General features: G+C 45.5%; 1 protein-coding gene across 1 annotated transcript in view; it reads left to right on the plus strand.

The window, feature by feature from the left end:
• The window catches only part of SPTLC3 (serine palmitoyltransferase long chain base subunit 3), a 748,918-nt gene that overhangs the window by 718,060 nt on the left and 13,186 nt on the right, over nucleotides 1–17,672 (plus strand). Inside the window, exon 11 of the mRNA XM_086927721.1 lies at nucleotides 1,969–2,098. Coding sequence (XP_086783847.1) covers nucleotides 1,969–2,098 — 130 coding nt within the window. The remainder of the gene's footprint in view (nucleotides 1–1,968; nucleotides 2,099–17,672) is intronic.

A 17,672-nucleotide genomic window follows, 5' to 3' on the forward strand; every position in this document is an offset into this window, starting at 1 on the left:
ACCTATGGATATGGATTATATACAAATGCTACTGTTGGATATTGAGGGGCGAGCATGCGGGGAGGAAGGGAGGTTGGGTAACAGTTTTTGTTAAGATGTTTTAACTGCATTGAGTCCTGATAGCTTTAACAAATTGCCATCCATTTCGCTAAACTTCTGATGTAGGCAAGAATGCTAAGAATGGTCTGTATTGGCATGCCGTTAGAGACTTAGTTTAATGATACTGGTCCACTATATGTTGCCATTCGAGGACACTTATGGATGCCCGACATAGTTAATGTATGTTATCCTACGATGGGTGTAAACATTTCCTACTACGCCAGGTGATATGTTCTTAGATCGCTTTATGATGTTTGGCTCACTGTTCTGTAAAATCAATTAAAAAAAAATAATAAATAAACACTGGGCGATCCTTAACACAGGGACCCTTGAGGCCGGTCCAATCCCTCTTTTTACATACAAACGCACACAAAACCTGAGGGATTTTCTTGTGCACACACTTCATCATAGAAACTAACCGCAGTTGGAAAGTCAGCACCCTCCTTGCACATGAATAACGGTGGGTGTTTCGATTGAGGACACACACACACAAGGCCTTAATGACAACATACCATGGTTGAGTGTGTCACGTAGTCCCACACGGTTTTTGTCTCTTCCCTCTTATTTTTCTGTGTGCATGAAGACCGGTTTAGTTTATTAGGTCTGGGTTAAAACTGACTTAAGTGTGACCCTAACATGGCCATCTAATTACTTTTCGTTTTTCATTTGGGATACCCATCTTGGATTGATCAACAAAAAAAGTTACTACCAATACCACCACCATCAATGCCACCCCATCATCGTTTCCTATACCACCAGCAATACCTACAAAATCACGAATACAATTACAGAACCACTAATAGTGCCACCATTAATACCTACACACCACCGATACCACCTATAACAGTACCAACAAAACCACTAATACCACCGCTACCAGTACTGCTACTATTACCAATGCCCCCTAAATCACCAACACCAATACCGCCCACACCATTACCATCAACAAACAAACCACCACTATTAATTCCCCCACCAATACAACTATAACACCAAATTTACAAAACCATCTATAAAAAATAAAACCACCTTAGTACTAATACCCTCATCAGAGCAATACTACCACTCCGATTTCAGTATCACCAATGGTGCCACCACCAGTCTCACCACCTTTACCACACCAGCAACACAACCACCACAATTCATATACATAATTACGTTATCAACCAAGATTTGTCAAAATTAGTAGGAGTGTTACAGATAAGTCAGTTGGTCTGATCATAGATGCATGTATCTGAGCTGGTCTGTTTGTACCAGTGTCTGTATGTGGGCATGTGTGAGTGACATATGCATGTGTATTTTGTTTCTCTGCACATGCACTGTACAGGGCCAAGCATACTAGTGTTGTAATTGCTTATTAGCTCAGCGTGTGGCGCTCAAGAAAATATTTTTTTAAAACGATGTGGCCTCTTTCCCATATTGTCCTTATTCGGGCGACCTTCTTGACCACTGTGCGTTGCCTGATACAACTGGGGATATATTTCTTATTTGATTCCACTTAATACTGCAGCGACCTGGAGATGTTTGAAATACAGCCATACAAAGGCATTTTATTTGTATCCGTTCTCCCTAAAAGAATACCTTGCCAATCCCTGAAACCCTGGTGATGTTCAGTTTTATAACGCATTACATGTCACACACTTGGAGTTGTTGGCAGCAGATGGTAGGTTTCCCGCTAATCATACACTGCAGTGGGAACAAAAATAGCAACATGCTCCCTGTTTGTTCTGTTTTATTTTAGAAACGCCATTGAGGTATAGAAAAAAAGATTCCAAGATGCAGGCTCTTGTTTTTATTATGGTCATTAACTTTATTGTATTTCTTTTCTTAATTTAAAGCAACAACTCATTACGTTTTCTTTCTCCTTAGAGCTTTTGCCCGACATATGCTAGAGAGAAAAATTGGAGTAGTCGTGGTAGGGTTTCCAGCTACTCCAATTACTGAATCCAGGGCTCGATTTTGTGTGTCTGCTGCACACACACGACAGATGTTGGACACAGTAAGTACTAACAGATGTCAACCTGCACCCCAGTGGCAGATGAGTAATACAGCTTTTGGATGAAGCAGAGCAAAAAGATTTGCAGAATTTGGTGTTTCATTACTTGAATTGCCATATGTATTAAAAAGTATGATTTTACACTGTCCGTACGATTGTTTTCCATACCTAAAGAATGCGAGAGATGAGGCTGTGGCAGGAACTTATATTCCGATTAGATATTTTATCAATATTAAATTAGATTTTTGAGTTTGATGCTTAGCGACCTTTTCTCCTTCTTGCTATGAAGGTGAGATATACAATGCTTTATGATCAGAGATCACACGGCCAATTTGCACCCAGGAAATACTTTTACACACTTTGGTTCATAAAGTGAACCTATTTCCCCTTTTCCGAGTCTGGAAGTCCTGTGAGCCTTCATAGGTCTGGATGTGGAGATGTCCTTATCTAGAAGGGCTATGTTTTCAGACATGATGGCATGAGACTACTGCTTGACTCTTGTGTACAGATGGCGAGTATCAGGGACCACGCTTTGCTCGGTCTGAGTCAAGTAGGATAGGAATGAGGTCACCTGACTCAAACCTAGCTACGGTGATTATTTCCAGCGGTGTCTTCGCAGGTTGTTTTAATGAATGTTTCATCTGGGTAGGATCCCTCGTTTGCTGAAAAGGTGTCACACCATGCTGTGCGAGCACTATCAGAATGAACTCTAGTGCAGGTTTACCTCCCACTCCCCTATAGTAAGTGGATTACATTACCACCATCTTCAAACCACAGCATCATCCTCACGGGCGGCACCCTTTCCTATCTGGCTAATGAGCCTACCACCTCTGTTTAATGTCAGCAGACCCAAAACCAGACATTTCTGATTGATACACCTGCCAGTGGATTCCTCACCTTGTGAATATCCCCCTGCGTCAGCAACATTCAGAAATTCTTTTTGTAGCTTTGCGCCGACGTGGACGACGTCACAGAAGCACGGCATCACGCGCGGCTCCGCTGACGTCACCGACACCATAATAGGCCCACGTCTGCGTGATGACATCAGTTCCCTTTTTTCCGCGTCGTCGACGCTAACGGTTTTCGAGGGATTCTCTGTAGCTTTGATAGTAACTTTGTTTACTGTTTCTTTGTTTTCGTGTTTCTTGTATCGCTTTTTCCTGGCGAGATGCCATCGAAGAAGACCCGATTCAAGCTGTGTGGTGAATGTGGTAAGATAATGACGATCACAGACCCGCATAAAGACTGCGTTTGGTGCCTGAGCTCAAACCATGATGTCCAGGGGTGTCCATCCTGTAAGAAAATTAATCCCAAGGCTCTTCGTGAGAGAGAGGCAAACCTCCTGGTTGCCAAGATGAAAGGTAAAAGACCGGAAGAGCTCGAGGTCGTGGTCGAGGTCTCGTTCGACGTCGCCCTTGAGGTCGTCATCGGGGCATGCTTCCAGATCGGCTAAAAAGAAGCACAAGAAGAGGAAGCATGGATCACGACATTCTGGGAAGAATTCGGATTTGAGACCGAAGTCGCCGATGAGGAGACATCGTAAAGATGAGATTTCTCCCTCACCAGACGTTCTAGATCCAGAAGATGAGGCCTCGCCTATGGAGTCACTGGAGCATCCACCGACTCTGGTGTCGAATCCCTCTCCGGTTCCGTCTCATACACCAACTCGAGAGGAAGAAGAGGCTCCATTTCCAGAGGGTTCGACGACTCCGGTGCATCAACCCGAGGTGGAGGTCGAGATGGCTCTGGTTCCTCGAGAGCAGCCTGTGGGTTCGTACCCTCCTTTTCCGGCCCCAGGTCAAGACACTACACAGTTTTTAAACGCGATGTATGGAGTCTATTCAAGAGCCTTGTACCCCTCTGGAGCACCGGTTGTCCCATGGGTCCAATGGCGTTTAACCTGGGAGTCCCCCAGTCTTATGCTTCGGTGCCGTTCTTGCCATTTATGCCGGCTCCGACACAGCCTTGGCATTTCTCAGCGCCACCGAAGCCATCGATGGCGAAGCTTTCAACGCCGATGCAGTCGTCACCAGCGCCGGCTCCGGTCCGACCTCGAGAACAGCGACCTGGTCCTCTGGCTACAAGCTCGGCTCCGGCTCCGTCTGAGTCGATTCCGGATCCGCCGACGCCGTTCCTGAAGGAGAGGTCAAGGCGTGAGGCCCAGCGACTCCTGGAGGAGCAAAGGTACTGAGAAGCCGAAATGGAAGCGGGTGAGCTAGAAGAATCTGAGGATTTCTTTGATGATTTAAGGGAGGCTAGTGGACTGGAGCTCTCTCCTGATTGGGATTTAGCCTCTGTCTCTGATGACCCTTCTAAGGATGTGACTCCATACCATGCAGTCATCAGGAAGGCGATGGATCTATTGAATTTGACTCTTCCTACTGCAGAGTACAAATCGAACATTTTGACAGAAGTCCTCCATTCGCCATCCTCTGTTGTGGAGCCCATGCTTCCATTCAATGAGTCTTTGACGGAGCTGATCTTAAAAGTGTGGAATAGACCTCTTACAGCTCCTGCTGTTTCAAAAGATGTTGCGAGAAGATAGAGGGTGGCTCCTGGTGACCCAGACTTTTTATCTTCGCATCCTTTGCCAGAGAGCTTGGTTGTACAGGCTGCCTGCTCTAAAAAATCTGCAGGTGCTTTTCCTCAGGTGCCTGGGGACAAGGAAGTGGAGAAGTGTGGCTCAATGGTTAGAGGAGGCAGACCATGAAGCAGAGGTCAGACCCGGGACCAGGGTTCAATTCCCGACGCAGCAGGGTCTTGAGCCCACAAATGTCCACGGACTCGATAATTCTCGCTTCGGTGCCTGCTCGAATCACGGGTTCACACTTTGCAACTCCGGGCAATAGCTTGCTTAATCTCCACTATGGCCCCCCGCTGCAGGATGCCTGGCTTTCACCTTGGGGGTGCCCAGTACGGGTTATCTCACAGGGATAAACCAGGACGGGTTCCCAAAGCAAGTGCTTAGAGACTGTTGGTGATAATGCGCTATATAAATATAAATTACACATTACAAGGAATCAAAAAAGCAGGACCAGGCTGCAAAGAAAGTCTTCATCGGCGAGTGTGGCTCTCAAGTCAACAAATGCTACATGTCTCTTGGGTCGTTCTATCCATGCATTAATGGATTCTGTCAAACAGCTGGCTCCTAAGATTCCAGAGGAAGATGGAAAAAACTTTAATGAGGTTCTGGTTGACACTCAGGCTGCTGCTCGGCCGGTCATTCAGAGTGGGTTAGACACTGCTGACTCAGTAGCGAGAGTAATGGGATCTTCAGTTGCCTCCAGAAGGGCGGCTTGGTTAAAGTCCTCCGAATTCTCAACAGATCTCCCAGCTGCCTTAATGGATTTACCCTTTGATGGTTCGTGCCTTTTCGAGAAAAAGGCTGATGCGTTGGAGAGATTCAAGGACAGCAGAGCTACGGCTAGATCTTTGGGTTTGCAATCCAGGCAAACAGTAGGCAAAAGGTATAGGGGATTCGGAAGGTCCTCATTTCGTGCCTACAAGCAGTCGCAACAACAGCAGCAGCAAAATCCGCTGTACAAATCTTACAGGGGCAGACAGAGAGCTAGTCCTCGAGGATGTCAAGCTTCCTCCTCCTCCTCCTCTTCTTCTTCCACTTTCCACCCCCTCCATCATCAGCAAAGCAGCCCTAGATCCGCCATTCCGGATCATGCAGGTCCTGTGGAGGGTCGGCTTACCTATTTTCTGCGGGATTGGGAATCCGTCACATCGGACCTTTGGGTTCTCAATCTCGTAGAGAATGGGTATGCTCTTCCCTTTCGGGAGTTCCCTCCGAATTACCCACCTTGTCAAGGGTTTTGCTCAGAAGACCACCTCCTGCTTCTGCAGGAGGAAGTCCTGGCGTTACTAAGAAAAGGTGCGATAGAGGTGGTACCGGAGCAGGAAAGGGGTCGGTGATGCTACTCCCGGTATTTCCTGATTCCCAAGAAGGATGGCAGGCTTCTTCCAATCCTGGACCTCAGGATCTTGAACCTCTATCTGAAACAGGAGAAGTTCAAGATGCTCACCCTTGCGCAGGTTCTTCAGGCGCTGCTGGAAGAGGACTGGATGCTGTCGATCGACTTACAGGATGCTTATTTCCACATCGCCATCCTGAAGTATCTCCGTTTCACGGTGGGTTCGCAACATTACCAATTTGCGGTCCTTCCATTTGGTCTTACTACTGCGCCTCGAGTCTTCACCAAGGTGATGGCGGTGGTGGCGGCCCATCTCAGAAAGTCAGGGATTCCAGTATTCCCTTATCTGGATGATTGGCTGATAAAAGCAGAATCTCCAGAAAGGTGCTCCATCATATGCAATGCACAACTCAATTGTTGTACAGGTTGGGCTTTTCGATAAATGTGCCCAAATCTCACCTGGTGCCCTCTCAGCGCAACCTGTTCATAGGTGCTGTACTGGATACAACTGTGTGTCGGGCATTCCCTCCTCCTCAAAGGATTCGCGACATACAGGAAATTATTCCTTTATTTTACAATGGAGCGGTCGTTCCAGTCCTGAAGGTCCTTCATCTGCTCGGTCTGATGGCTTCCTGCATTCTGTTGGTCAACCATGCACGCTGGCACATGAGGGCACTCCAGTGGTGCCTCCGCAGGCATTGGTATCAACACAATGGAGATCTCAGGGAGTCTGTGAGGATCTCTAGAGAAGCTGCGGCGGATCTGACTTGGCGGGGCGTGGAAGGCAATCTGTCTCAAGGAAAGCCCTTTCAACTGCCTCCATCGGTGGCCACAGTGATAACGGATGCATCCACTCTAGGGTGGGCTGCTCATCTGGGGGATCTGGAGGTCAAGGGTCTTTGGACTCCAGAGGAAAGGTTGCTTCACATCAACCTTCTGGAATTGCGGGCGATAAGTTTGGCGCTCAAGACTTTCCTCCCTTCCCTTCGCGGTCAGTCAGTTCAATTCCTGACGGATAACACTACCACGATGTGGTATGTCAACAAGCAGGGAGGAGTGGGGTCGCGCTGCATTTGCAGAGAGGCTCTGCGTCTCGAATCCTGGGTTCAGGACCATTGGATTTGTCTGGTGGCAAATCATCTGGCCGGGGTTCTGAACGTGCGTGCAGACAGTCTCAGTCGGCACTTCTCATCCGATCACGGAGGTGGTTAGTCACGTCTTTCGGTCGTGGGGGACTCCTCGGGTGGACCTGTTTGCCACTCACGGGAATGCTCACTGCCCGACATTCTGCAGCCTCCAGTATCCGATGCAGGGAGCTTTGGGGGATGCGTTTCAGTTGAGTTGGGACTCAAGACTCCTTTACGTGTTTCCTCCCATACCCTTGATTCCTCGGGTTCTGAGAAAGATTCGCCAAGACCGGGCCCAAGTCACATTGATCGCCCCGGATTGGCCAAGAAGGGTGTGGAACACAGATCTTCTCCACTTCACTTCGTGCCCGCCGCTCCGTCTCCCTCTCAGGGCAGATCTCTTCTCTCAGATGGAGGGGCAGGTTCTACACCCCCACCTCCAGACTTTACACCTTCATTCCTGGAGATTGAACGGGGCAACCTGAATTCTTTTTCTCTCCCACATGATGTGGTGGATGTCATCTTATCAGCCAGGAGTCATTCCACCAAATCTATCTACTCTTATAGGTGGTCCAAATTTGTCTCTTGGTGTGGGGAGAAATCCATTGACCCTTTGAAGGCTCGATTGTCTGACATTCTTCAGTTTGCGCTTTCTTTTTCTTTGGCTTAGCAAGGGTTTGCTGTAGCTACAGTGAAAGGTTATCTTTCGGCTTTGTCAGCTTTCCTTTGCCTGCCGGATCAGCCGTCCTTATTTAAATCTCCTATTGTTTTAATGTTTCTAAAGGGTCTTACTAATACATTTCCTCCTACTCCCTTTATTGTGCCTCAATGGGACTTGAACCTTGTACCTACTTTCTTGATGGGTTCATCTTTTGAACCTTTGCACAAGTGTCCCTTGAGACTGTTGTCTTTTAAAACTGTCTTTCTTATTGCAATTACCTCGGCAAGGAGGGTAAGTGAGCTTCAAGCTCTGAGCCCGAAAGCCCCATTCTTGACCATTCATGCTGAACGAATGGTACTCAGGACCAGGGCTGCTTTTCTGCCTAAGGTGGTGACTCCCTTCCATCTAGGGCAGTCCATTACCCTTCCTACCTTCTATCCTTCCCCCTCACCCTTCCAAGGTGGAGGAGAGACTTCACCGCTTGGACCCCAAGAGGGAGGTAAGCTTCTACCTGGACAGAACCAGAGAGTTCAGAGTGGATGACCAGCTCTTTGTTGGTTTTGTTGGAGCCAGAGAGGCAAGGCGGTGCACAAGCGCACACCGTTGAGATGGATTGTCGTGTGTATCAAGATATGCTACTCGCTGGTGGGTAAGGAACCTCCTTGATGTTTAAGAGCTCATTCCACTAGAGCAAGGTCTGCTACATCTGCTTTGTCTAGGGGTGTACCTGTAGAGGACATTTGTAGAGTAGTGACTTGGGCTTCCCTCCACACTTTCGCGAAGCATTACTGCTTAGATTCCGAAGTGAGGAGGGATGGCCATTTTGCTCGTTCTGTTCTTCAAAGTTTTCTGGTATAGAAGAGTGGACACCCTCCTCCGGGAGTGGGGACTGCTGTGGGACTCTGTTCACAAGGTGTGGAATCCACTGGCAGATGTATCCATCAAAAGAACAACTTACTTACCTTCGGTAACGCTTTTTCTGGTGGATACAGTATCTGCCTGTGGATTCCTCACTGGCCCACCCGCCTCACTGTTGTCCACTCTTCTATGCCTGATTTACTGTAATGTTAATATTTTATTGTCAAAGGAAATGTGTTAATGTTTTTGCTTTCCTGCATTGACCACACACTGTGTGTGTTTTGATTATTTGATACTGTGTGCATTGTACTGTTGTTGATCCGTCCGTGTGCCTCGAAGGCACGAAAAAAGGGCGGAACTGATGTCATCACGCCGATGTGGGCCTATTATGATGTCGGTGACGTCAGCGGAGCCGCGTGCGATGCCGTGCTTCTGTGATGTCGTCCACGTCGGCGCAAAGCTACAAAAAGAATTTCCAAATGTTGCTGATGCAGGGGGATATTCACAAGGTGAGGAATCCACAGGCAGATACTGTACGCACCAGAAAAAGCGTTACCCAAGGTAAGTAACTTGTTCCTCTCGGATTAAGTGCAAAGAATGAAAAGACTAGGCAACAGGCCTTCTCCAAGCATGAAGGAGTTGGAACAACTTCTCCTTAAACTTTAAAACCAACTCATCCTGCTCTAGTCTAGAACTGAAAACATGGCTCTTTAAAGAACAGTACATCATGAAAGTACTTCCTTAAGCCTCACCCAGCTACCTCTGTAATCCCTCTTTGACTGTATCTTTGCATTTAATCCTCTATATCATTACTGTCTATATATCGATGCCTTCCGATTAGTGTTCTGCTATATAATTTTATCACGTACATGAATACATTCATATTACTTTTTGGTGGGAATCTGGTTAATTTAATGCAAATATGCTTATTAGGAGCTTGTGCACCTTTTATTTCAGTGTATGCTTCCATTCACACTTTGTATGAATATGCGTTTAGGTTTTTTTCCTGAAAAAAGAATTGGAGTATAAAAACGTTATCAAGTGTCACAGATTCCTGCACAGCTTATTTTTTTTGTTCCTTCGGCTGTGAATCTTGTGGAAGTATAGTCAATATTTATGCAGTGCCAAATAAGATGAGGGCGAGTGTGATGTTGGTTTGTGGCAGTATTGAGATGGTGATGAAGAATATGAGAACAGGATGGCGCATGGGTTTAAATGTTTGTGAGACATGAAAATCCCACACATGCAGTATTTGGGATGGTTTCCTATTAGAGAAACAATAAAATCCTCCAGCACACATTCTGCATTGGAATTTTCCTACTGGTGTGGAGCATAGTTTCCAGCAATGGCCAGTCTCAAGTCTTTGAACCAGTATCTTTGTGTGGTCCAGTTTCTTTGTACTGTCTCTCTATTATCCATCCTCTCCCGGCATATATTTTACTTCTCAACACTGCAGTTAGTAGATTTTAAATAAGTGTATAGACTGAAGTGCTGCCGAGGAATATCATTACACTACATTTGAAGACTTTTACTCTACCGCATTCAAACTTTACTTTCCTGATGACTATTCTTTTGAGTTATGCCTTGCAAAATCTCTTGGCCACTAGACTTGGCATCATACCAATATTTCTTTAAAAGTAGAAGCCTTGACTCATACTTCCACTTAACAGCCTCCACATTTTGCTTGAAAAGGGATTTTCAGTGCTACCCTACCACTGTTTCATTCTTTATCAGTTGTACTGCTCCCACCAGCCTCCGACCATGCTATGACTTTTTCTTGCTGGCACTACACATCAGTATATTTCCAAGTCTTAGTCCTGTCCTGCCCTTTATCCGAGTCGGAACCAATCCGTCGATGAGAGCAGCCATCGTAGGTACAAGGAACCCCCAGTGCCACGTCTAGTGATACAGTCATAGTTACCCTGGATCTACGAAAACTTTCAGCTCCCAGATTGGATGTTCATTGGCAAGTCCAACAATAGCCAGGTATAGCCTCAGTCTGTTAGAATGGGCACAGCTACTACGTGGCGCAAACTCTTCGATTTTTTTCTTTACTCGCATATAAATGGGAGTAGAAAAACAGTAGCTAGTGCTGGCAGGTAACGCAGCAGAATGAGATCAAATCAGGCCTTTTAGGACTTGGAGGTGGCATTCCTGAATATTTGTCATCACTACCTCCACCCACCAATGTGCCAAACATGACATGCAAATTTACTATAACCGCCATGCCAGTAGTTAAAGAAAAACAGGTGCATCCCCTTAAAACTCTTGAAATGCCAGTCTTCTCATATTAGGTTTGCCAGTGGTATGCATTTTGTTTGTTACCCTGTATTGCAGGTTAGTGCTGGTATGCATGCATAGCCTAGAGATCATAACTCACTTTCTGTTGTTGGCTAGGGTATCATATGCTTCAATAGAAGGCCACAATAGGCTCTGCCAGGGTGAATAAATACATCACAGCATCTACCTCTACCACCACCACTTATGGGGATTTGCTTTGAAATATGAATGTTTGAATGTATCTGGATTTGCCCATACAGTTTAAATTGCAGTTATTATTAATGATGGAGATACGAACTTTAGGGAAAACGTTATTAATATTAAACCAAAACTGCTGTATGCCCAGGTGCTTGACTGATTTATATATGCATTAAATCAGAAATGTATAAAGAAGAGTATAACGTTTTGGGCTAATATTTTGGAATATTTTGTGTCTTTGATGTATTTTGTGTTTTTGTATCAATGTTTTGTTAATGTATTTCACATTGTATTATATATGTATTTTTAAATGTTTTTACAGCCCTGACGAAGTTCTTTTTACAAGAACGAAACGCGTTGGCTTCCCGTTTTTTTTGTCATAAATTAAAGAGTAAAGAAAATTTGAACACTGTCAACTACTGGATGGACATTTATCAATTTACTGTTTTTGGACACTCGTTCCTGAATATTGGAATGAATGCGAGTGAGAATGAATCTGGGAAGGGTGGATACACTACGAAGGGAGATTCTAGATAGGTGCATTCACTGGCCTTTCGATTTCAGTTGCATGGCCACTCTTATCATATGTCTCTGGAGGTTCTGTTTTGCGCAATATCCAGATGTTTCACTCACTATTCTGTTGGGGGAAAAATAGAAGCCTGGCACGTTGTTATGCTTCAGTATGCCTCCATGTTTTGAAGCACTGAATCCACTCTTGAGCAGTTCTGTTGTCTCTATTGTTGAAAAGGCAGATTTCTGGACAGCGGCCAAATGGAATCTGTAGCCTGATATGCTTGAATCATGCTCACCGCTGCTGTTTCTTTGCTGCTGCTGTTTCTTTGCTGCTGCTGTTTCTTTGCTGCTGCTGTTTCTTTGCTGCTGCTGTTTCTTTGCGGCTGATGTTTCTTTTGTGCTATTTGCTCCTCTGGCAAAATATTACTTGTTGTAGACTCTGCCTCAAATTCATTTGCAAGTTTGCCTCCAGTCACTTAAAATTTGGCATACTGTTGATGCAGATGCAATTTGGAAGTTCTCTGTGGAAGGCATGCCATGGTGATTACTTTTTTATGATTTAAGCCAGCAGTCCTACTAGCTTGATACTGGTACTGAGAAGACTTTGCCTCGGTGGCCTTCTTTTTAATTCTATTGATATCATGCTCTGCCACTGCTGGTGGAAAATCCGATGCATGTAAAACTAATAGAGAAAGAAAAATACTTATAAGCTATACCAGCTTATCCAGTATTGGGGTATCTTTCATAGATTCACATGCTTAGAATCATCCCCGCCGACGAGGTGGGAGTCTTGCGGTACAATAAAACATATACATTATAGTCATAATAACATTACACAGTAGGCTACTATGGATAGCAAAGTCAATACATTAGCCTATCTTAGTCCTTTTGCAAAAAGAACCAAACTTGGAACACAGCCAATCAGGCTGCAGCACCCTATTAGAACCTTACACAGAGAGGCAAGCCCTCAAATTTTCTACCACACCTCGTGTGACAGGGAGTCTCCCAGAGCTCTGCTCAGTTTTTTCCTTAACTTTAACTTCTTTATGAGACATGATGTCTGATTCTTCGAAGAAAAGCTTGTTTTTGCCTTGTTCTTCATCTGGGCAGAAGAGATTGCACTTTGAGGATCCACATAAATAATGTATTTACTGCCTTTACCCAGCTCACAAGGTCAAGGACTGCAGGATCTGTAGAACCTTTCCTGCCAAGACCTTGAAAGACAGAGAAGGAAGACGTTTGGTTTGGCTGGAGAAGTTGAAGGCTTCATCTGATATGGTATCTGGAGATGCAGGCAGTGTTAGTCCTCAGGTGGCCACCCCTTTGGCCAAGAAGAGGGATAGATCCGGAGATCCACCTGAAACAGAGTAAGACCCTAAGAAATCTCACTCCGAGATTGGTCACTCTTCCTCAAAAAAAAGAGACGTCCTCTTTCTCTTCTGAGGTAAAAACTGAAGAAAAGGTAAAGATTTCTTAGACGGCACCGTCAAATAGTATTCCATTGCCGTCGACTATGCAAATCTCATCGACGCCCACTTCGTCGTCGACGTCTATCCCATCGACGATGCCACCGCTGCGGACGACGATACAACTTCAGTCGACGGGTACGCCGTCGACGATATTACAGATCCCGTCGACTGTCGATGACAACATAGTAGAGGACGACCTCAATGATTTCAACGTCGACGGTTTCTTCAATAATGGCAATCTCAACAGATACTGACTCGACGTCCTTGTATATTTCATTGACGCTAAAGCGTAGAAGGCCTGCATCTCTGCAAATTACGCCAGTATTGACCTCTAAGTTGTCATCTTCAAGACCAGTCTATCAGGATGTTTCACATATCTCACCTTTATCTCCTAGCCACTATCTGGAGGAGTCAGATGAGGAAGGTCCTTTTGGTCCAGCACGTGACCCTTCTCAGCTCTGAATAAAATATCAGGAGGATGAAGACGATGAAGAATATTATGAACCTGCAAATCTTTAAGAGGCCCCAAGGAATCTCTTCATCAAGAGCCTATGGTTCAAATGCCTGCTGCTTTGATGCAAGATCTCACTGAAATGTTGAGAGATTATAATGCATGCTTCCCACCAGTACCAGTTCCTGAACAAACCCCTGTGCCTACAGCTTTGCAGGTTCCGGGTCCTGCTGCCCCTGTCTCAGTGCCTCAAGTAGCTTTGCCTACTCATTTCCTTCAGGATGATGGTAGAGACACGGTGGCTGAAGTAGAAATACCAAACTCACTCACAACTGTGGATGAAAGGGATGAGTATTTAATTCCAACGCCAGCCTCACCAGTTCCCCATGCTGTTGACTCCCTTCCTAAGGATATAGGAGGTTTTCACGCTATCATGGAAAGGGCAGCTGCTAGATTCCATCTTCCAATACCGGTACAGAAAACGGAGTGTTTTCTTTATGATTTTAAGGACCAAAGTAGAAAATTGGTTCGTTTAATTACAATAATAGATCACATTTGGGAAGAAGGGGCGAAGATAATGAAAACTCCCTTCTCAATTCCGGCTATTCCCCCTAGAATCGACAAAAAATATAAGGCGCCGGATGATGCTCCTGCCTGCCTCTCTGGGCACCCTAGACCAGACTCCGTCATCTCACAGGCGGCCCACAGGAAGTCTCGAAATCCATCTGTACCTGTAACGGCTCCACCAGACAAGGATGGGAGGCACCTAGACAATATCGGTAAACGCTTTACCACCATGGCGGGTGCTAAAGTTCGTGCTACAAATTCTTTGGCGATTTTAGGCAGATATAACCGCCAATTAGAGGGTCAGACATTTCACCTTATCTGGATAATCTGCCTGAGGATAAAAAACAAGAAGCGAGAAAGATACTTTTGGAAGGCCAAAGGGCTGCTTCAGAGATTATCCATATCTCTATGGATATGTCTTCTTTGGGTTTTCGCCAACTAACTGGAGCAGCGACCCTTAGACGCCAGGGTTGGTTGAAATCCACTAACTGTCGCCCATAGGTCCAAACAAAGATTCTGGATATGTCCTTTGATGGAGACTTGTTATTTGGCAAACACATAGATGAGGCATTACAGGAAATAAAAAAGGATACGGATACCGCTAGGGCACTGGGTACCTAACAATACAGAAAAACACCTTTTCGAGGAGCGAGAGGCAGAGGCTCATATTCCTTTTGTGGAGGATATCAAAAATACCAACAACAGGGCCATGGTCTATATGGATACCATCAGCAGCAGCAACAGCAGTCCTATAGGAATCCCCCAGCTGCCACTTACAGACAACAAGGCAGAAGACTCCAACCTCAAGGCAGAGACTCTGCTAGGAAACTGTGACAATCTTTTATCACCTGCACCAGATATGCCACAAGGAGTATACAAAATTCCAACTATGTCCCTGCATCTCAAAAATTGGGAGAAAATAACCACAGACAAGTTCGTTTTGGATATATTCAAATTTGGTCACACCCTAGTATTTATCAATTCCCCCCTCCTCATCCACCTCTAAAGAAAAATCCACTGCATCTTGCTCTTCTCAGAAAAGAGGTAAAAACCATGCTTTCGAAGGGAGCGATAGAAAAAGTGCCTCACTCTCAAGTGGGTAAGGGATTTTATTCTCGCTTTTTTCTATTAAAGAAAAAGTTTGGGGAATGGAGACCAGTCCTGGATTTAGGAAAACTGAACAATTGTCTTCAGAAAAAATCCTTCCGCATGGTGACACTCCAGGAAATCCTTCAGCTTTTGGATCATGCGGACTTCATGACGACGTTGGATCTCCAGGATGCATACTTCCACATCCCAATCCATCCCAAACACCAAAAATTCCTAAGATTTACTGTGGCAGGTGTACATTTCCAATTCAAAGTCCTCCGATTTGGCTTACGCTCAGCTAAAAGAGTCTTTACCAAATTCCTAGCTCCAGTAGCAGCTCATCTCAGGCTACAGGGCATCCAATTATTCCCGTATTTGGACGGTTGGCTAATAAAGGCACCTTCTTTTCGTCAGGCTTCTCATGCAACAGCAAACTGACTGCAGGTTTTTCAATCTCTAGGACTATCTCTGAACGTCCAAAAGTCAGTCCTCTATACTTCCCAAAGGATCCAATTTCTAGGGGCAATGCTGGATACCATCCGAGACAAAGCATTCTTGTCCAAAGAAAGGCAATCTTGTCTTGTTTCTCTGGCGTCAGACCTCCTAAAAAGAAAGTTTGCTTCTGTACGGATGGTCAAGTCTTTTCTGGGGATTCTATCAACAGCGATTCTGCTAGTACCTCATACCCAACTGAGAATGATACCAATTCAAGAGAAACTGGACAATCAGTGGCTCCAAATCTCGGGGTCCTTCGACGACCTAGTGCAAATAACTCCAGTTATGAGAGAAACTCTTTCCTGGTGGAGGCTTTTCAAAAATCCCTCAATCAGGCTTACCTTTCAACCTTCTGTCCCGGATTTCATCTTCACAACAGATGCCTCCCTAGAAGGGTGGCGTGCGCTTCTTCAGGATCTCTGCATAAAAGGGAAGTGGTCTGCTGCAATGGCAAGGATGCACATCAGTTTTCTGGAGCTTCGAGCCATTTTCCTGGCACTGTAGTCTTTTCTATTTTTTTTATTTACTTATTTATTTATTGAAGTTTTGTATAGCGCTAGCTGGACCCGAGGGTATCAGAGCGCTTCACAGCAAATATAGATATGCACCAAAAAGAAAAAATTGGATGATAAACAAGAACAAGGAGCACAAGCGGGAAGTAAAAGTTTGCACAACATCAACTTGAGCGCAATACGGGACGGAGATCAAGGGCGAATCATCCGGCTCTGGGAACAGAGAGATAGCGGCCTTTCACAGTCAAATGTGGGTTTCTCATTACGATACAGAGTTCTCGAGGAAGAGGGCTTTGAGTAGAATCTTGAATTTCGGGAAGGAGGCGGTCATTCTGATATGGGGGGGATGGACTTCCAGATCTTGGGAGCATTTCCCACAAAGGATTTATTTGAGGTTTTGTGTTTCTGTGATTTCAGAGGGATGAGTAGGAGCGTGTTGGAACTTCTGAGGTTCCTAGACTGACCGGCTCTTTGGAGTTTGGCGGCCAGATATTCTGGTTTGCCTGTGTGTAGGGCTTTGTGTGTGAGGCAAGCTGTACGGAAGCTGGCTCGTTGGTCTATAGGGAGCCACTTCAATTCCTTGAGTGCCGGTGAGATGTGCTAAAAAATGTTAAGTTCCTGTGACAATTCTCGCAGCGGCGTTGAGGGTAGTTGTAAGAGGTCCCAGGTGGGATTTGGCTGTTCCAGTCAGAGCTGCGATGTCATAGTCCATTCTGGAGAGCAGCAGTGCCTGAGTGGCCTGTTTCAGATCTTTCGGGGGGAGGAAGGGTTGGATTTTGTAGAGAAGTTTCAAGTTAAGGAACGCACTTTTGGCGGTTTTTTAGATTTTTTTCAGGTCTAGTTTGGGGTCGAGAGTAATCCCTAGGGATTTTACAGAGTCCGTTGGCGCAAGAGTATCATTGAGGGCGTTTAAGGCTTTGAGACATTCTACTCTTTTGGGGGTTTTCATCTCTATTCAAGATGAGGAGCACTTCTGTTTTCTCTTCATTAAGTTTGAGGTGGTTGGAAGAGAGCCAATGTTGGACCTCCCTGAGTGTACCGTTCAGTCTGTGAATGTCTGCGATCGAAGGGGTTTCCAGATAGAGTTGTGTGTCGTCCGCGGTGAGGTGGAAGGGGATGTTGGAGTTCCTTAGAAGTGGGGTGAGGGGTTCCATGTAGATGTTGAAAAGTTTGGGGGGGGAGTACTGACCCTTGTGGAACTCCTCTACTAATGGGGAGGGGGTCCGATTCAAAGCTGTTGATTTTTATTCTTTGGGTGCGGTTGTTGAGAAAGGAGGAGAACCATTTTAGAGCCGTCTTTTCAATGCCCACTCTCTCCTGGAGGACATTAAGTAGCAGGGTATGCACAGCCGAGAGGTCCAAGAGGATGAGAAGGCTACATTGCTTAGATTCGAGTGATGTGCAGATCATCTAGGACATTTAGGATTGCGGTTGCAG

This window comes from Lissotriton vulgaris, chromosome 6 (genome assembly GCF_964263255.1).
Source record: "Lissotriton vulgaris chromosome 6, aLisVul1.2, whole genome shotgun sequence".
Classification (NCBI taxonomy): Eukaryota; Metazoa; Chordata; class Amphibia; order Caudata; family Salamandridae; genus Lissotriton; species Lissotriton vulgaris.